The sequence below is a fragment of the Cebidichthys violaceus genome, unplaced genomic scaffold (assembly GCF_023349555.1).
Source record: "Cebidichthys violaceus isolate CVI_PGR_0920_01 unplaced genomic scaffold, fCebVio1.0.p SCAF_16, whole genome shotgun sequence".
NCBI classification, from domain to species: domain Eukaryota; kingdom Metazoa; phylum Chordata; class Actinopteri; order Perciformes; family Stichaeidae; genus Cebidichthys; species Cebidichthys violaceus.
Genome location: NW_027176329.1, coordinates 864,379 through 881,639, shown reverse-complemented (window position 1 = coordinate 881,639; position 17,261 = coordinate 864,379). Strand labels below are relative to the sequence as shown.

Here is a 17,261-nt window from a genome sequence, read left to right as displayed (position 1 = left end):
GACATCATTCAGAGGTTCTGATTATAAAAATGATTGAAATGATTGGAATCATACAGAAATTACATTTATAGCACAGATCAGTAGAGGAATATTAATATGTATTTTATTTTAGCATTATTTGTTTTTTTACTTTTCTTGATGTCAGGTGAGGCTCTGCCTGCCACCTGCCTCCCCTGACCACACCTCCCTGGTTCAGCCATAGAGGAGAAGCTTTGACACAAATGCTTTCTGAGACATCTCCAGTTATTACTGTGCGCTCAAAGCAATGAGCTTCATGCAGTGATGGTTGTATGTATCCTGACAGAAATACCTGCAAACACCATGCAGGGCTGTAGGAAACTCCACAACGTCAACAACAATCAAACTACAACATCCATCAAGTTACTTTACGTAGCATTTCTGTTGTTTTTGTACCAGGGTGCTGGACAGGAGGCTCCGACCGTTTGTCGAACCTCGGATTCAAGAGGAGCCGTGTGGATTCCGTCCCGGCCGTGGACCAGTGGACCAGCTCTTTACCCTCGCAAGACTACTGCAGGGGTCCCGGGAGTTTGCCCCATCAGTCTACATGTGCTTTGTGGACTTGGAGAAGGCTTTCGACCGGGTCCCTCGGGGGTTCTCGTATGGGGTGCCGGACCCGTCAGGGCCATCCGGTCTCTGTACGACTGCAGTAGGAGCTGTGTCCGCATTCTCGGCAATAAGTCAGACACGTTCCCGGTGGGTGTTGTCCTCCGCCAGGGCTGCCCTCTGTCACCGGTCCTGTTCCTGACTTTCACGGACAGGATGTTTACGTGTAGCCGGGGGATGGAGAACGTCAGGTACGGGGGTCTCGGGATCACCTCTCTGCTGTTTGCAGATGATGTGGTCCTGTTGGCCTCCACGGATCGTGACCTCCAGCACTCGCTTGGGCGGTTAGCGCCTCCAAATCTGAGGCCGGAAACCGGTGGATCGCTCCTTCCAGGTGGGGACGGAGTTCAAGTATCTCGGGGTCTTGTTCAGGATCAGGATCAGGATCAGGATCAGAATCAGCTTTACGTACATACACAACATTTACAAATAAACAGGAAGCAATTTAGGACAACAAAAAAATGAAAGTAGAACAGATGTAAGCATAAACATTCAACGACTATGTACAAAATAAATATAAATATATATCCAAAAAGTATATATATATATATATATATATATATATATATATATATATATATATATATATATATATATATGAACATAACCCTATACTACAATGTTGTGAAAGGGTTCATTAGTTACTGACTCAGTTCATTAAAACTCTCACTAATAATGGTGTCATAATGTTATAATAAAGTCACATCCAGCAGGACGGGACGCTTCTTTCACTAAACCACTGTATACATCGGGACATGCGGGGTCTTGATGGTGAACACTTTGCAGCGTGTGTGTGTGTGTGTGTGTGTGTGTGTGTGTGTGTGTGTGTGTGTGTGTGTGTGTGTGTGTGTGCAGCACAGAGTTTACAATTGTGTTTTCACTGTAACCAAGGATTGACTTTAAATATGCCAGACTTCACTCTAATATCTCCTCAAATCCCTGTGAAAATCAATCATCACCCGAGGTAATGACTGTTTACGCTGTTCTACAGCAAGCTTCTTTTTAACGATCGTTCTGTTTAGCGGGAGCGTTGACGCCCAGACTTGTACCTCTTGCCCCGGGTCTTTTGCTAATTTTCCTCAGCGAAGAACAAATACGATAATGAGCCTTTGCAAAGTCCTCGGCCGGAAAACGCTGAAACCGATATTCTATGTAAAAGTTCTGCTGGAGGTGGAGGGTTAAAAGTGAGAGGTTACGTGGATTGAGGGGCTCTGGCAAGCGTGTCCGCTCACATCCTCCCACACACCAGCGCCATGCATCGTGTCAGACACACACACACACACACACACACACACACACACACACACACACACACACACACACACACACGTACAGTTTTACCACACAGGCTCATTTTTAGCACATGAGTGAACGGTACAACACACACACACACACACACACACACACACACACACACACACACACACACACACACACACAGCCGTCTATTCTGTGTTGTGCAGAGATGCAAACATTGAAACAAAAGCTGGAGCAACATCAGTTTAATGAGACATAAGGACAGATAATGAATAGATTCTTCATAATTCATATGTCATGTTGTATTCAAATGTGTACATTTCTTTATTTATTTTTTGTGGGGGGGGGGGGGGGGGGGGGGGGGGGGTGTTTGATTACCTCCAAAGGCAGAATGTTTGATAAGGAATATCTGCCATGGTCTGCATGAAGTGGGAAGTCCCTGAATTGAACTGTGATGCTCTGTGGCTGACGGTCACACCAAACAACACGCAGTCCTTTACTGACAGTCCTCATCTTGGATTACAAATCAGAGGAGGTGCCAGAAGTTGAACAGAACAAAACACAATGAGACTCTTCCTGTGCACTGACTGACAAGGATAATTAAAAGAAATGAGTGGGAGGAGATCGCAATACATTTAAAGAAAGTGCTGCACCTCCCTTTGAGCCTACAGATCCAGTAATACAGCACAGACTGGATGACTGTTCCCCCTATGGTCTCGTTACCCGAGCTGGTCTTCATCAGCCCCTTTTATAAGTCTGAGTCGGAGCTCATTTGAGGACGTGATTAGGTTCCTGATGATACATGATGTTCATTCTCAGCAGGTTGCTGTCCTGACACTGTGTGACAATGTATGTGCAAAAATGTAAATTCAAGTTGGACGTTTGGTTTCACACGGGACAGGAGCAGCGGTGAGACCTGGGCTGACCCCCCCCCCCCCCCCCCCCGACCCCCCCGACCCCCCTAAGCAGACATCCGAGGAATAGAAACATATTTGTAATACGTCAAAAACAAAAACGTAATCATGAAAAACAAAATCCTCGAAAAAGTAATGGACAATGCAGTTTCATTGTTCGGGATATTTAAGCAGCGTTTCACCGCCCTATCAGAGTCAAGACTGTTGCACCTCTGACCACGCCCATCAGTGATGTCATGGTGCATTGACACACTAGCGTACAACTCTACATCACTGCAGCAAGGTGAGATGTTAAAGCGCTGGAGGTCAGCAGAAACAGACACTCGTGTTAACACAGAGAGCAGGCAGACGGCTGGCTGAGGAGGACATTAAACTCCTTATGACCATTTATGTTGCTATTATCATCACCGCTCATGCACACAGTTAATAGGCTACAGCTTGAAAAGTATGTAAAGCCAAGTGACTGCTGATAAGTCGAGATTCGTATAAAACTGCAAGCGGTGCATTATGTTTAATATTCCCTGCTATGTGTGCTGATCACTCTCAACGATCTGAGCGTACACGTAAATGGGTGAGAGGCTACTTCACCACTGTTTGCATGAGCATGAGTCCATCCATCACGTTAAAGAAGGCCCCCCCCCCCCACACACACACCACTGTCACGTTATGTGACTAAACGTAAGCGCCGTTATTTCTGAGGAATCCTTTGTTTCGTTCAAAAGCGGCACGGTGTTGGCAGAGTACAAGCAGCTGTACAGTGTGAGAGCAGCGCGGCTCTTTAATGGGGTATTCACAGCGTTCTGCTGCTCAAAGCCACCCTTGTTGGCAAACAGCGCTTTGAAAACCAACAAAAGTGCACTGCAAAGAACCAGTGTATAATGAAGCTGTTATTAGAGCATGCATTCAGCAGTTACGCTTCTTGATACACACTACAGGACCAATTAGCAGCAGACAATTCTCTGGGTGCACAGGACCAGGAAATTAAAGCACTTAAAACGTTCAGGCGAGCAAGAGATGCAAATGTGGCTTATTTTCTCATTCCAGGGTATTCACTACGGAGTGTATCAGTCCTTCATCACACGCCGCACTGAAGAAAACATCCGTTTGCTTTCACCGTGGAGTTCGCTTCTCAATTCTACTTTTTTGTGCACATACATCTGCCTCCAAAGTAAAGTCCTCAGTTGTTATAAGTATCTACCGAGGCCTGCATGTCACCACGGGGTCACAAACAACATGTTAGAGTTACAAGTTCTTCCTTGTAATTAGCCTCAGAAGACACGTAGCAGTAGATTTCACACAGTTATTCTTGAACCTTAAACTATTGTCAGTTTCCTGTCATGTACATATGTGTAGTGTCTTTTCAAAATGAACTTTAAGTTAAGTGAAGGCAACAAAACCACTCGGGGTTAGAAAAAGAGCGTTGTTGACGTTAACTTGACTGACTAACGACGTGGAAACATGCAAACCATGGAGACACGGAGCGGGATGGAAGGCCCGCCCCTGATCTCGCATTGGCCCATGAATAGTTCACGATGACGGCAGCAGATTCACGACTCTCGGGTCTATCGTTGAATTCAGATTTGAAACGACAACTCTGCCAGCAGATTTGATCACATTTAGCTTGCTAGCTAACTAAGCTAACACTGGAGCCATAGGTTGTTGACTTGCTGACTTCTCAGACAGGAATCTGTGAAAGGGAAAAATATGGTCATAAATATGGACGTGATTGTTTTACTATAAGTCATCGACTGAGGTTTGAACTACTTCTCAAACGCTCCAGAAACGGCATGTGTTATTGTTACCCAGCCAGGATATTGGAGCTTAACTGGCCGTTTGGGAAATGTTCTCCCATAAGGTTCTGGATGTGAGAGAACATGGAAGAAGGGCCTCTGACAAACATTCACAGAGCATTTCATTCTCTGTCCTCTCCCCTAATCCACTGGTTGCCATTCACCCGTCCACAAAAAAAGGTCAAAGTGGACACACATGGACAACAAACCGCCACTCTGGGAATGTGGCGTCTGACTAATTAAAGAAGTGATTAGAAAGTGAAGAGTAGCTTCTGGAGGAAGGGTCTCTGAAGCCAAAAGAAGAAGCTGTGATCATCTTTCATCTGATGAACACAACCAGTAGTGTGAAGTCGGCTCCACTTCTCAAACACCTGTATCATTTAAAGCAAGAGAAAAAGACACTTTTGACTTTTGAGTCTCTGTCCTAGTACCTGATACCCACAGTAAGAACTAACTGTGGAGCATTTACAGCTTCCAGGGGTCCAGAGAGGACAGGGTGACTGCAGCTGAAGTGAGTGATTATTCTCATTACTATTAACATTCTTCTGATAGACTGTTTAAATATATCTTTGATTTGATTCATTTTGGTTTAATCGTTTAGACGGAGGATGTGTTGATGTCAGATTACAGTTTACATTCACATCAATAATCTGACAGTCGGGTTCTCTGAAAGGAGGAGGCATCAATTTAGATACATAATAATTGTACATGTGTGTTATTATTATCATGTTGTTAGTTGGGAGCCTTACCTGAGAGAAAAGGCTGTGGCAGAAGAAAGGACAGATTCCTGCTGGAAGGACAAGCCTCCATCAGGTCCTCGTCTCTGAAGGTAATGTGACGTTCACTGCTGAGGTCACTGGTCAGAAGCAGTGTTAATATCACTCTATGAAAATACTCCAGTTAGTTAGTTTGACCTCCTTCACCTTCTGTTTGGTGATGTAGTCTGCAGCACTGAATCATATTCTAAAGGATCATCACGTGTTTGCTCTGTCCTGTGAGAAGCACATATCTCTAAATCTGTTTCCAGCTGATCCAGAATAGTTTATTTAGCTTCACTTTCTCTCCCCATGAAGGAACACTTCACCCTGCAGCTCACCTCAAACGTTCTAAATCAACATATCCATGAGATACATGCTTCTCACTGCGATGGGAATGAAAGTTGTAACCTGAAAGAAAAGTGAAGCTGTCAGACAAACGTCTTCTGTATTTGTTGCCGTCCAGCCCCATCTTGTGGCTTGCTTTGGTACTGCTATACTACTCATGGGATCCAGGAATGATTTGTATGAGACAATAAAAGAAGGAAGCAGTAGTATTGATGACAGAGCTACTGTGTTTGATAGTATTTTATCATGCAGCTCCTTTATTTAACTCATTTTTGTATTCTGCTTTTCTTACCGTCCCTTTTTTTTTTGCTTTAGCCCCGCTGCTTCACTCCATTTTTCAGGTACAATATTACGATATCTCATCCTAACCAAAAGTATGATGGGTAGAAAAGGAGCCAGGCAGTGAAGCAGAGAGACGGACAGTCGTCCAGGTGCAGACAGATGGGTTGGACCAGCCTGCAGAGACAGAGATGCTGAGGGTAAGACGTGATAGAGCTATGATCAGCTGATGGTTGCTGGTCAAACACCAACATGACACCAGCAGATGTGACGCCGTTTGAAGCAGCACCACCCGGTGGGTGTCGTGGAAGACAGACAGCCCGTCCTGCCCCAGGGCGGGACTGATTTATAAGGTGGACTGACTGCTCGGTCAGGGCAGGGTGAAGGCCCTCGTTTCAGAACCACACATGTGTGCAACCTGAACTGGACTCCAGACTCTGCTGCAAAAAAAACCAACCAGAAACCTTTCATTTTACTTTTTTACTTTCTACTACTAATTCTACACTTCATGAAACAATTTCACCGTAAAATAACGATAAAGTACTGGCAGCAGAGAACCACTGTATTATGCTGATAAATTACAGTTAACCGACGGCATTAACTGTTCATTTACAAGCAAAGGATGAATATTTAACTGTGTGTTACAGTTATTATGAAATACTGTCAGATATTATTGCAAGTCCACCGTAAATTTACAGCAATTTATTACAGCGAGTGTAAATGTTTAAGTGGTAAATGATAGTTTCCGAATTGTTTGAATGTTCTCTCCTACTATACTATCGAAGGCTCACTGTGGGTGTAACCCTGTGTTTGACCACACAGGTCAGAGGTCAAGCTTAGCTATTTTAGCTCTGGAAAAGGTGGAAGTTCAGCTGTAAAACAGCTGCTCTGCAGGTTGTATAGTAGTTAGTAGCAGCAGGAGGCGAAGGTAAAGCCTCTGTTAGGTTTGTTCTTTCTAGTGTCACGTGTTTTTCACAGTTTGCATTCCAGCAGGTTGTTTGTTAAAAGATGAAATAATAAGTGTAACGTTCCCCTGTTAAGGTCCAGGGGATGAGGGGAACCCAGGGAAAAAGGGTCATGAGCAACGGATGAAGAAACTAAATATTTCCATTTATTAACAATAAACTGAAATGATCACAATGCAACAACTGAAACTTGTAGAAAGGAAAGTGACACTGATTAACAGCAGTAATAATTTAACTCAAAAGACCACAATATGAAACAGACTAACTGTTTAAACAACTAACCAACACCAGCACACGTGGCTCGAGCAGAGACACACACACACACACACGCACACACATGCACACACACACACACACACACACACACACACACACACACACACACACACACACACACAGCTGAACTCTGTCTGCATCTCCCAGCCTCTGAACCATCATGACCCTAATCGGTGATTGAGCCCAGCCACCTACGCTCACAGTGCAGCTGCTAGGCAGGGATAAGGGAAACACCTGAATGGACACCTGGGAGACAGAGCAGAGAGCCGACACAACACGCAACAAGAAGACCGACACAGTGCGTGTGCTTTTGAACACGTGTTGAAGCAACGTTCATGTGAGAGTTACTTCAACAGTCATGACCGCAGTGTAACAAGCTGACACACAGCATTGACAGACCATCATCTTATAAAGCTGATACGCCAAACATGTCAACAAACAGTTGCAGATGTCATCCAGTAGACAAAGAAGTGAACACAAAACAGAAAACCGATGAGAGAAGTGAGCAGGTTTGGACAGAAGGATGAGTCAGCTAAAAGGCTGATACTTTAGTGGTGCCAACCGTCACTGCCTCTCCAGCGGTACCGTGAGAGGCTTCAGAAGCGTTACATTACCGTAAATCTCCCAGAAGAAGATGTTTTTGTAATTGGACTTTGATTTAGAGAAATACAGAAAAGACAAATTAATTTTGTGCAAAATGTTTCGATTAAGTAATCCCCCCAAAAAAGCAGTAGCACATAGCAAGGCACTAGTTTTTGTTCCATTCTGCTATAACAGTAATTCAACATTAAACAAAGTCTGTACATTGAGGTTCCTCCTCCATGTCTGAGGGCTTCTTTTCCTTCTCTTTGGACCCACTGCTGCTGCTCAGACATACACATCGTAAGGGGGTTGGACATCAATGTCTCTTTTCTCATTTCCTTCTCCCGCTCTTTCAAATCTTCCATCAGCTTGCAGCATCTTCTGTCATACTGCATGTCTGCCACCTTCTCTTACATGTCCTCCTTTTCCTCTTCTTCTACAACTTTTCTTCCACGTCCTCCTCACATCTTTCTCCACATTCCTTCCTCACCTCCTCCTGTCCTCCCTTGTCAATGTGCAGAAAGCATTAACCCTCCCTTGGGCTCGGTCCTGAGGCGGCGGGGGGGATTAAATTACCTCAGGGAGGGTAACACTTGTCAGGTCAGGTGTCCAGACTGAAACTTGGTGCTGGGATATTCAAATGAAACTCTACAGTTACCTTCCTCCAGACACAGACAGACAGGGGAGTGTGTCTATTCACACAGTCGTTAATCTCATACACTCCTCTTTACATTCATTGACCGTGAATTTATGAATCATTTTGTTGGGAAATCTACAAGTCTAATTCAAGGTTCCATAAAGTCCTGAATCATCAACAATCTGAAAAAAGATGCAAAGAGATCATATATATATATATATATATATATATATATATTTTGATGAGCTAACTTCAAATCACAAATTGTCTCATGCATGCGATTTTGAAGGGCTTTTATTTTGAAATGCTACATCAGAATGTCCTGGTTCTCTCTGAGTGACACCTTGAGATGGTCTGCTATCAACCTGAGGTGAAATGATTTTGTAACTATGCACCATCTCCTCTAAAATCACATCTGAAATTAGACAAATTGTCTCATGAATGTGATTTGAAGTTAGCTCATGCGATTTTTGTTCTTGACTACTGGACTTCTTGAATATATATATATATATATATATATGTGTGTGTGTATATATATATATATATATATATATACACACATGGCACACTAAATAGGGCAAGTTAGATATTATTGTAATGTTCCGGACCTTTGCACGAGGAGATTTTCTCAATCTGGACCTTTTGGAATTTTAATTGAATACCCCTGGTATAGTATGTCTGAAAGTAATAGTATTTTAAGTCAAAGTATAGTACAAGTTTGGTATTGTTTGTCAAAAACAGTCTCACCTTAGTATGTAAAAGAAGTCATAAAGTCTCAGAGTATAGTAAATATGGCATAGTATGTGAAAAGGTAAAAAAGTAATAGAATAGTATGTTAAAAAAGTCATAGTTCATTCAAAGTGGAGGACAGTGTTTTAATGCAATTCATTTTGTATAGTCCAAAATCACAAATTTGCCTCAGAGGGCTTTTAAGAGTAGCATCGCTCCTTTCAGGTGTAGCTCACCATGTGATGGTGTAGAGAGGCAGTGGATGGTGTAGAGAGGTAGTAGATGGTGTAGAGAGGCAGTGGATGGTGTAGAGAGGCAGTGGATGGCGTAGAGAGGCAGTGGATGGTGTAGCTCACCATGTGATGGTGTAGAGAGGCAGTGAATGGTGTAGAGAGGCAGTGATGGTGTAGAGAGGCAGTGGCTAGTGTAGCTCACCATGTGATGGTGTAGAGAGGCAGTGAATGGCATAGAGAGGCAGTGGATGGTGTAGCTCACCATGTGATGGTGTAGAGAGGCAGTGGATGGCGTAGAGAGGCAGTGGATGGTGTAGAGAGGCAGTGGATGGTGTAGAGAGGCAGTGATGGTGTAGAGAGGCAGTGGCTAGTGTAGCTCACCATGTGATGGTGTAGAGAGGCAGTGAATGGCATAGAGAGGCAGTGGATGGTGTAGCTCACCATGTGATGGTGTAGAGAGGCAGTGGATGGCGTAGAGAGGCAGTGGATGGTGTAGAGAGGCAGTGGATGGTGTAGAGAGGCAGTGGATGGTGTAGAGAGGCAGTGAATGGCGTAGAGAGGCAGTGGATGGTGTAGCTCACCATGTGATGGTGTAGAGAGGCAGTGAATGGTGTAGAGAGGCAGTGATGGTGTAGAGAGGCAGTGGCTAGTGTAGCTCACCATGTGATGGTGTAGAGAGGCAGTGAATGGCATAGAGAGGCAGTGGATGGTGTAGCTCACCATGTGATGGTGTAGAGAGGCAGTGGATGGCGTAGAGAGGCAGTGGATGGTGTAGAGAGGCAGTGGATGGTGTAGAGAGGCAGTGATGGTGTAGAGTGGCAGTGGCTAGTGTAGCTCACCATGTGATGGTGTAGAGAGGCAGTGAATGGCATAGAGAGGCAGTGGATGGTGTAGCTCACCATGTGATGGTGTAGAGAGGCAGTGGATGGCGTAGAGAGGCAGTGGATGGTGTAGAGAGGCAGTGGATGGTGTAGAGAGGCAGTGAATGGCGTAGAGAGGCAGTGGATGGCGTAGAAAGACAGTGGATGGTGTAGAGAGGCAGTGGATGGCGTAGCTCACCATGTGATGGTGTAGAGAGGCAGTGGATGGCATAGAGAGGCAGTGGATGGTGTAGCTCACCATGTGATGCCGTAGAGAGGCAGTGGATGGTGTAGAGAGGCAGTGGATGGTGTAGAGAGGCAGTGGATGGTGTAGAGAGGCAGTGGATGGTGTAGAGAGGCAGTGGATGGTGTAGAGAGGCAGTGGATGGTGTAGAGAGGCAGTGAATGGCGTAGAGAGGCAGTGGATGGTGTAGCTCACCATGTGATGGTGTAGAGAGGCAGTGAATGGTGTAGAGAGGCAGTGATGGTGTAGAGAGGCAGTGGCTAGTGTAGCTCACCATGTGATGGTGTAGAGAGGCAGTGAATGGCATAGAGAGGCAGTGGATGGTGTAGCTCACCATGTGATGGTGTAGAGAGGCAGTGGATGGCGTAGAGAGGCAGTGGATGGTGTAGAGAGGCAGTGGATGGTGTAGAGAGGCAGTGATGGTGTAGAGAGGCAGTGGCTAGTGTAGCTCACCATGTGATGGTGTAGAGAGGCAGTGAATGGCATAGAGAGGCAGTGGATGGTGTAGCTCACCATGTGATGGTGTAGAGAGGCAGTGGATGGCGTAGAGAGGCAGTGGATGGTGTAGAGAGGCAGTGGATGGCGTAGAGAGGCAGTGGATGGCGAAGAGAGGCAGTGGATGGTGTAGCTCACCATGTGATGGCATAGAGAGGCAGTGGATGGCGTAGAGAGGCAGTGGATGGCGTAGAGAGGCAGTGGATGGCGAAGAGAGGCAGTGGATGGTGTAGAGAGGCAGTGGATGGTGTAGCTCACCATGTGATGGTGTAGAGAGGCAGTGGATGATGTAGAGAGGCAGTGGATGATGTAGAGAGGCAGTGGATGGTGTAGAGAGGCAGTGGATGGTGTAGCTCACCATGTGATGGTGTAGAGAGGCAGTGGATGGCGTAGAGAGGCAGTGGATGGTGTAGCTCACCATGTGATGGCGTAGAGAGGCAGTGGATGGCGTAGAGAGGCAGTGGATGGTGTAGCTCACCATGTGATGGCGTAGAGAGGCAGTGGATGGTGTAGAGAGGCAGTGGATGGCGTAGAGAGGCAGTGGATGATGTAGAGAGGCAGTGGATGGTGTAGAGAGGCAGTGGATGATGTAGAGAGGCAGTGGATGATGTAGAGAGGCAGTGGATGGTGTAGAGAGGCAGTGGATGGCGTAGAGAGGCAGTGGATGATGTAGAGAGGCAGTGGATGGTGTAGAGAGGCAGTGGATGATGTAGAGAGGCAGTGGATGATGTAGAGAGGCAGTGGATGGTGTAGAGAGGCAGTGGATGGCGTAGAGAGGCAGTGGATGATGTAGAGAGGCAGTGGATGGCGTAGAGAGGCAGTGGATGATGTAGAGAGGCAGTGGATGATGTAGCGAGGCAGTGGATGATGTAGAGAGGCAGTAGATGGTGTAGAGAGGCAGTGGATGGTGTAGCTCACCATGTGATGGTGTAGAGAGCCAGTGGATGGCGTACAGAGGCAGTGGATGGTGTAGCTCACCATGTGATGTTGTAGAGAGGCAGTGGATGGCGTAGAGAGGCAGTGGATGGTGTAGCTCACCATGTGATGGCGTAGAGAGGCAGTGGATGGTGTAGAGAGGCAGTGGATGGTGTAGAGAGGCAGTGGATGGCGTAGAGAGGCAGTGGATGGTGTAGAGAGGCAGTGGATGGTGTAGCTCACCATGTGATGGCGTAGAGAGGCAGTGGATGGTGTAGAGAGGCAGTGGATGGTGTAGAGAGGCAGTGGATGGCGTAGAGAGGCAGTGGATGGTGTAAAGAGGCAGTGGATGGCGTAGAGAGGCAGTGGATGGCGTAGAGAGGCAGTGGATGGCGTAGAGAGGCAGTGGATGGCGTAGAGAGGCAGTGGATGGCGTAGAGAGGCAGTGAATGGTGTAGAGAGGCAGTGGATGGCGTAGAGAGGCAGTGGATGGTGTAGCTCACCATGTGATGGTGTAGAGAGGCAGTGGATGGTGTAGAGAGGCAGTGGATGGCGTAGAGAGGCAGTGGATGGCGTAGAGAGGCAGTGGATGATGTAGAGAGGCAGTGGATGGCGTAGAGAGGCAGTGGATGGCGTAGAGAGGCAGTGGATGGCGTAGAGAGGCAGTGGATGGCGTAGAGAGGCAGTGGATGGCGTAGAGAGGCAGTGGATGGTGTAGAGAGGCAGTGGATGGTGTAGCTCACCATGTGATGGCGTAGAGAGGCAGTGGATGGCGTAGAGAGGCAGTGGATGGCGTAGAGAGGCAGTGGATGGTGTAGAGAGGCAGTGGATGGCGTAGAGAGGCAGTGGATGGCGTAGAGAGGCAGTGGATGGTGTAGAGAGGCAGTGGATGGTGTAGAGAGGCAGTGGATGGCGTAGAGAGGCAGTGGATGGTGTAGAGAGGCAGTGGATGGCGTAGAGAGGCAGTGGATGGCGTAGAGAGGCAGTGGATGGCGTAGAGAGGCAGTGGATGGTGTAGAGAGGCAGTGGATGGTGTAGCTCACCATGTGATGGCGTAGAGAGGCAGTGGATGGCGTAGAGAGGCAGTGGATGGCGTAGAGAGGCAGTGGATGGTGTAGAGAGGCAGTGGATGGCGTAGAGAGGCAGTGGATGGCGTAGAGAGGCAGTGGATGGCGTAGAGAGGCAGTGGATGGCGTAGAGAGGCAGTGGATGGCGTAGAGAGGCAGTGGATGGTGTAGAGAGGCAGTGGATGGCGTAGAGAGGCAGTGGATGGCGTAGAGAGGCAGTGGATGGCGTAGAGAGGCAGTGGATGGCGTAGAGAGGCAGTGGATGGTGTAGCTCACCATGTGATGGCGTAGAGAGGCAGTGGATGGCGTAGAGAGGCAGTGGATGGTGTAGAGAGGCAGTGGATGGTGTAGAGAGGCAGTGGATGCACTCAGAGCTGACAGATGTTGTCGATCGAAGCAGAGAAGAAATTGGCAGTAATGTTGTCACGTGACAGTAAACATTATAGATGTCTAGTATGTATCATGCATACAGTGATATAAATAACCATATTTCTCTGTGTTCCATGTAAACATTAAATCCAGAATATGATCATAACCCGGGATACCCGTGTCCATAAACACACACAACTGAGCATTTTCATGAATTCAAACCGTAAGTCTGAGGGTCGTCACACATGCGATTGAGGAAACTCAAACACTTTGCTACTGGTTGCTTTAAAAAGACAAACACAGTGTTAATGAATGTATTTATTGAAGTCTTGTTAGCCTCTAACGTCAGTGTCTTGGGGCAGCAGATGATGGTCCCTCCCCTGGTTCTGAATTGGCTTTTGGAGGTTTCTCTTCCTCTTTGGCCTTTTCCTCTGGGGGTCCTTCCTTTCCAGAGCCGGCGTTTGATGCGGTGGCCTCCTCACTGTCCTCCATTTTCCATTCCCGCAACATCCAGGAACTCTGTAGTATGTTGGTGATTGTAATCCGGTGCTCCACAACAGGGTGCAAAATCCTTTGGATGAGGTCCTTTGCCTCAGACGAGACAGAAGGACTGTTGGGGAATTTGATATTGCGCTGAATTTGCATTCTCAACACCCTCCTTATGTTGGTGTCATCAAAGGGCTTTGAAGCATGGAGCATCACATACAGCACAACACCCATGCTCCACACATCAGACACTTTGGGGTTGTACGGTAAACTTCTCATAATCTCAGGCGCCGTATAGGACGAGGTGCCGCAGAAGGTTTCGCTCAGCATCATCCGCCCGTCTGCGTAGGTGAGCCTCTTGCTGAACCCGAAGTCACACACTTTGAGGTTGAAATGTGTGTCCAGCAGCATGTTTTCACATTTGAGGTCTCTGTGGGCCACGTCACTGTTGTGAAGATATTGGATCGCATTGCACAGCTGTGTGAAAAGCCTACAGCCTGAATGTTCACTTAAGGCCCCCTTGACATTGATATGGTTCAGGAGGTCTCCTTTCGCACAGAACTCCATCACCACATAGACCTGCAGATACAAAAGTAAATGGTGAATGGTGAGTGGACTCCTACTCGTACAGCACACCTAGTGCCACCTGCTAACCTTTGGGGTTAAGTCCATGAAAGACAACCAGCTTGACTTCTGACCCACAGTGCATGGTCAAATTTAAATGTGCAATGGATGTAAAAATTTAAAATAATAATCGGACCCATCAACACAAACTGTAGCACTTTTAGCCATCCTTGTGGTGTGGCCCTAGAGATGGCTACGTCTCCTGGTTTGTCCTCCACTTTGGTTCAGACTGAAACTTTTGGATTGCCATGACTTTTTGTAGAGACATTCATGGTTTCCAGAGGATGAACACTACAGATGTTGGTGATGTTCCTCTCTAGCTCCACTGGCAGGTTGACATTAATGTTAGCACAGCCTCACAGAGCTGCTAGCATGGCTGTAGAGTCTTGTTTACTGGACTTCCTCTTATTCTACCATTGCTACCACAAATACCCAACAAATCCTCCAAACTGATGGTGTTGACAGCCTCATAAGTATCCACAAACAAATGTCAAGTTACGTTATTCTTAAAACATAATTCACAAATAAATGCAGATGCAGTGATTTGTATCTGTAAATCTGTATCTTTATCTGTGCCCACTGTCACAACCTGTATATCATAATTACTACATCAACTTAGCTTTTTACAAAGGAACAATATGACATCTCCACCTAATTGTGTGGTTGTGAGGTCAGTGCAAGTAGCAACTCTACACCAAAGATATGTGCCCCAATGGCACTGCAGGGTCACTGCAGGACGGAGGCATTACCGGTCACTGTGTCCCGACCCCATGCAAGAGAGGGCATCCACTTCACCAGGGGTATGAGACGGCCCTCTATCTATCAAACACTGCAAAAATGAGGGGGCTAGCCTCCTTTGCTCCCCTATAACAGGCAATAGTGGATCCCACTCTTAACACCTTGATGTTCTGCACCACCTGTGCAAGCAGTCCAGCCCCCCACAGCTCCTCCCTCTGAGAAGCCAAGCCTGTACAGCATGGCCCTCACTGGGCAGTCTGGCTGGGGTCATCCCATTCATTTCTTCCTATGAAGAGCAGCGACCCGAGGCTACAACAGTGTCTGACAACTCTCTCTGTCTCTCTGTCTCTAACGGGACGAGTGTGATGGAGCAGCTCAATCATGCAGCAGCTGAAGCGCCGTGTCCCCACCACAGCTGGTGGTGCACGGGCCAGGGAAGGTGGAACGCCAGTACATTCTGTGTTTGGAAGCAACCTCGACCTACATATGCACCTTTAAGTCGCTGATGATGAACCAATCGCTCCGCTGAATCAATTCCAATAACCGCTCGATCATTAACTTGATGATTGATTCATTTTCGCTTTGAACATTCGGGTCAATATAAGTCATTTAACATATGATAGCCCTTCCAGAGGAGCAGTGCATTTTGCTATATTATATTAGCACCGTTGCATAATTTCCAAAAAGCACACACACACACAGCCAATATCACATTAACAGTTATATTATATTGGACCTAAAGGCAACTAAAAGCAATGTGTTTAAATCTGCAAACACATTTTGATGTTTTGAAATGAACCAAAGTCTTTACATAAAAATATTGGTAATATTGGTTTGCCCTCAAACTAATATTATTCAAAGATATTTTGGTAACCCTTTATATGAAGACCATGTCTATAATATGTTATAAACATATTCATAAGAGATTATATGTATCCATGTTAAAATCATATATGGACATATTGTATTATACGTTTCATTATGCTTCATACCTCCATGCACAGTGACTACAGTGTCAGAGTTGTGGGTTACACAGCATATTATAATTGCCATAACCTTCGCTCTAAAGTAGCATAGCAGATTATACATTCTGAAAGTTTCTGAAATGGTAGAGCAACAGGACTGTATGAGGTTCTCAGCCGTTGTATGCTACTGTAAGACACTTATGATCAGCATGTTCTGACTTAAGTAAAGTCTCAGACATCTCATATCTGTCAAACATCGTCTAGGATGTATACAAACAAAACTCAAGATGTACCTACATTCAATTTTGGGTCGGACTAAAAGCAGCCTGAACAAGTCAATTACTGTTTATATTAGAATTTATTAACATTTTACTCTCACACAACTATCATAAGTAAAGAAATATGTTTTACCTTGCTTGTGTTCCATTTGAAGATCTCAAGAGTCTTGACGATGTTCGGATGGTTCAAAGTCCCGATGATCTCCAGTTCCCGACACAGAAACGTTTCCACGTAGCTGGTAGGCAACTTCTTTTTGTCTATAACCTTTATGGCCACCTTTTTCCTCAGGCGGGTTGAGTAGGCACTCACAACTGTGCCAAACATGCCTTGTCCCAGGTTGCTCCTGAACGTGTAACCACGGCTCTCCATGAACCTGTTGCTCATCGTGAACGTCGTGATGACCGCGGCGTGTGTTGAGATACTGAAACCTAATCTAGTTTTGCACTTGTCACTGTCAGTTTGGAACAGCGCATGGAATCATGGAATCATGGAATCATGGAATCATGACATCATGTTCTAGCAGCAATGTGAGAACTGTCCATCAGAACTACATGCAGCCCGATGGACAGAAGTTGAACTGTAACAGACTCCAGGGCACAGGAGTGTTGTGTTAAAAATGTCCGCTTAATCATTAAACGCTCGATAAAATAATTTGAGGCTTTAATTAGTCAATGTGTTAAAGCGAAAAAAAATACCGTGATATACCGTGAAACCGGTATAATCTTACAAAGTACCGTGATATACATTTTTGGGCATACCGCCCAGCAGAGATGGGCAGTATTTCTATTACTTGTATTTGAAATACGTATTTCAATTACTTTTGAGTATTT

The 17,261-nt window shown here is 45.9% G+C and overlaps 1 protein-coding gene across 1 annotated transcript; it reads right to left on the bottom strand.

Annotated features, from left to right (window-relative positions):
* Positions 1 to 13,684: 13,684 nt before the first annotated feature.
* Positions 13,685 to 16,815, bottom strand: tssk6 (testis-specific serine kinase 6). The gene is made up of 2 exons (XM_068710535.1): positions 16,564 to 16,815; positions 13,685 to 14,404 (listed from the first exon to the last, which is right to left on the bottom strand). The coding sequence occupies exons 1-2, from the start codon at positions 16,813 to 16,815 to the stop codon at positions 13,685 to 13,687; spliced, it is 972 nt and encodes a 323-aa protein (XP_068566636.1).
* Between the last annotated feature and the right edge of the window lie 446 nt (positions 16,816 to 17,261).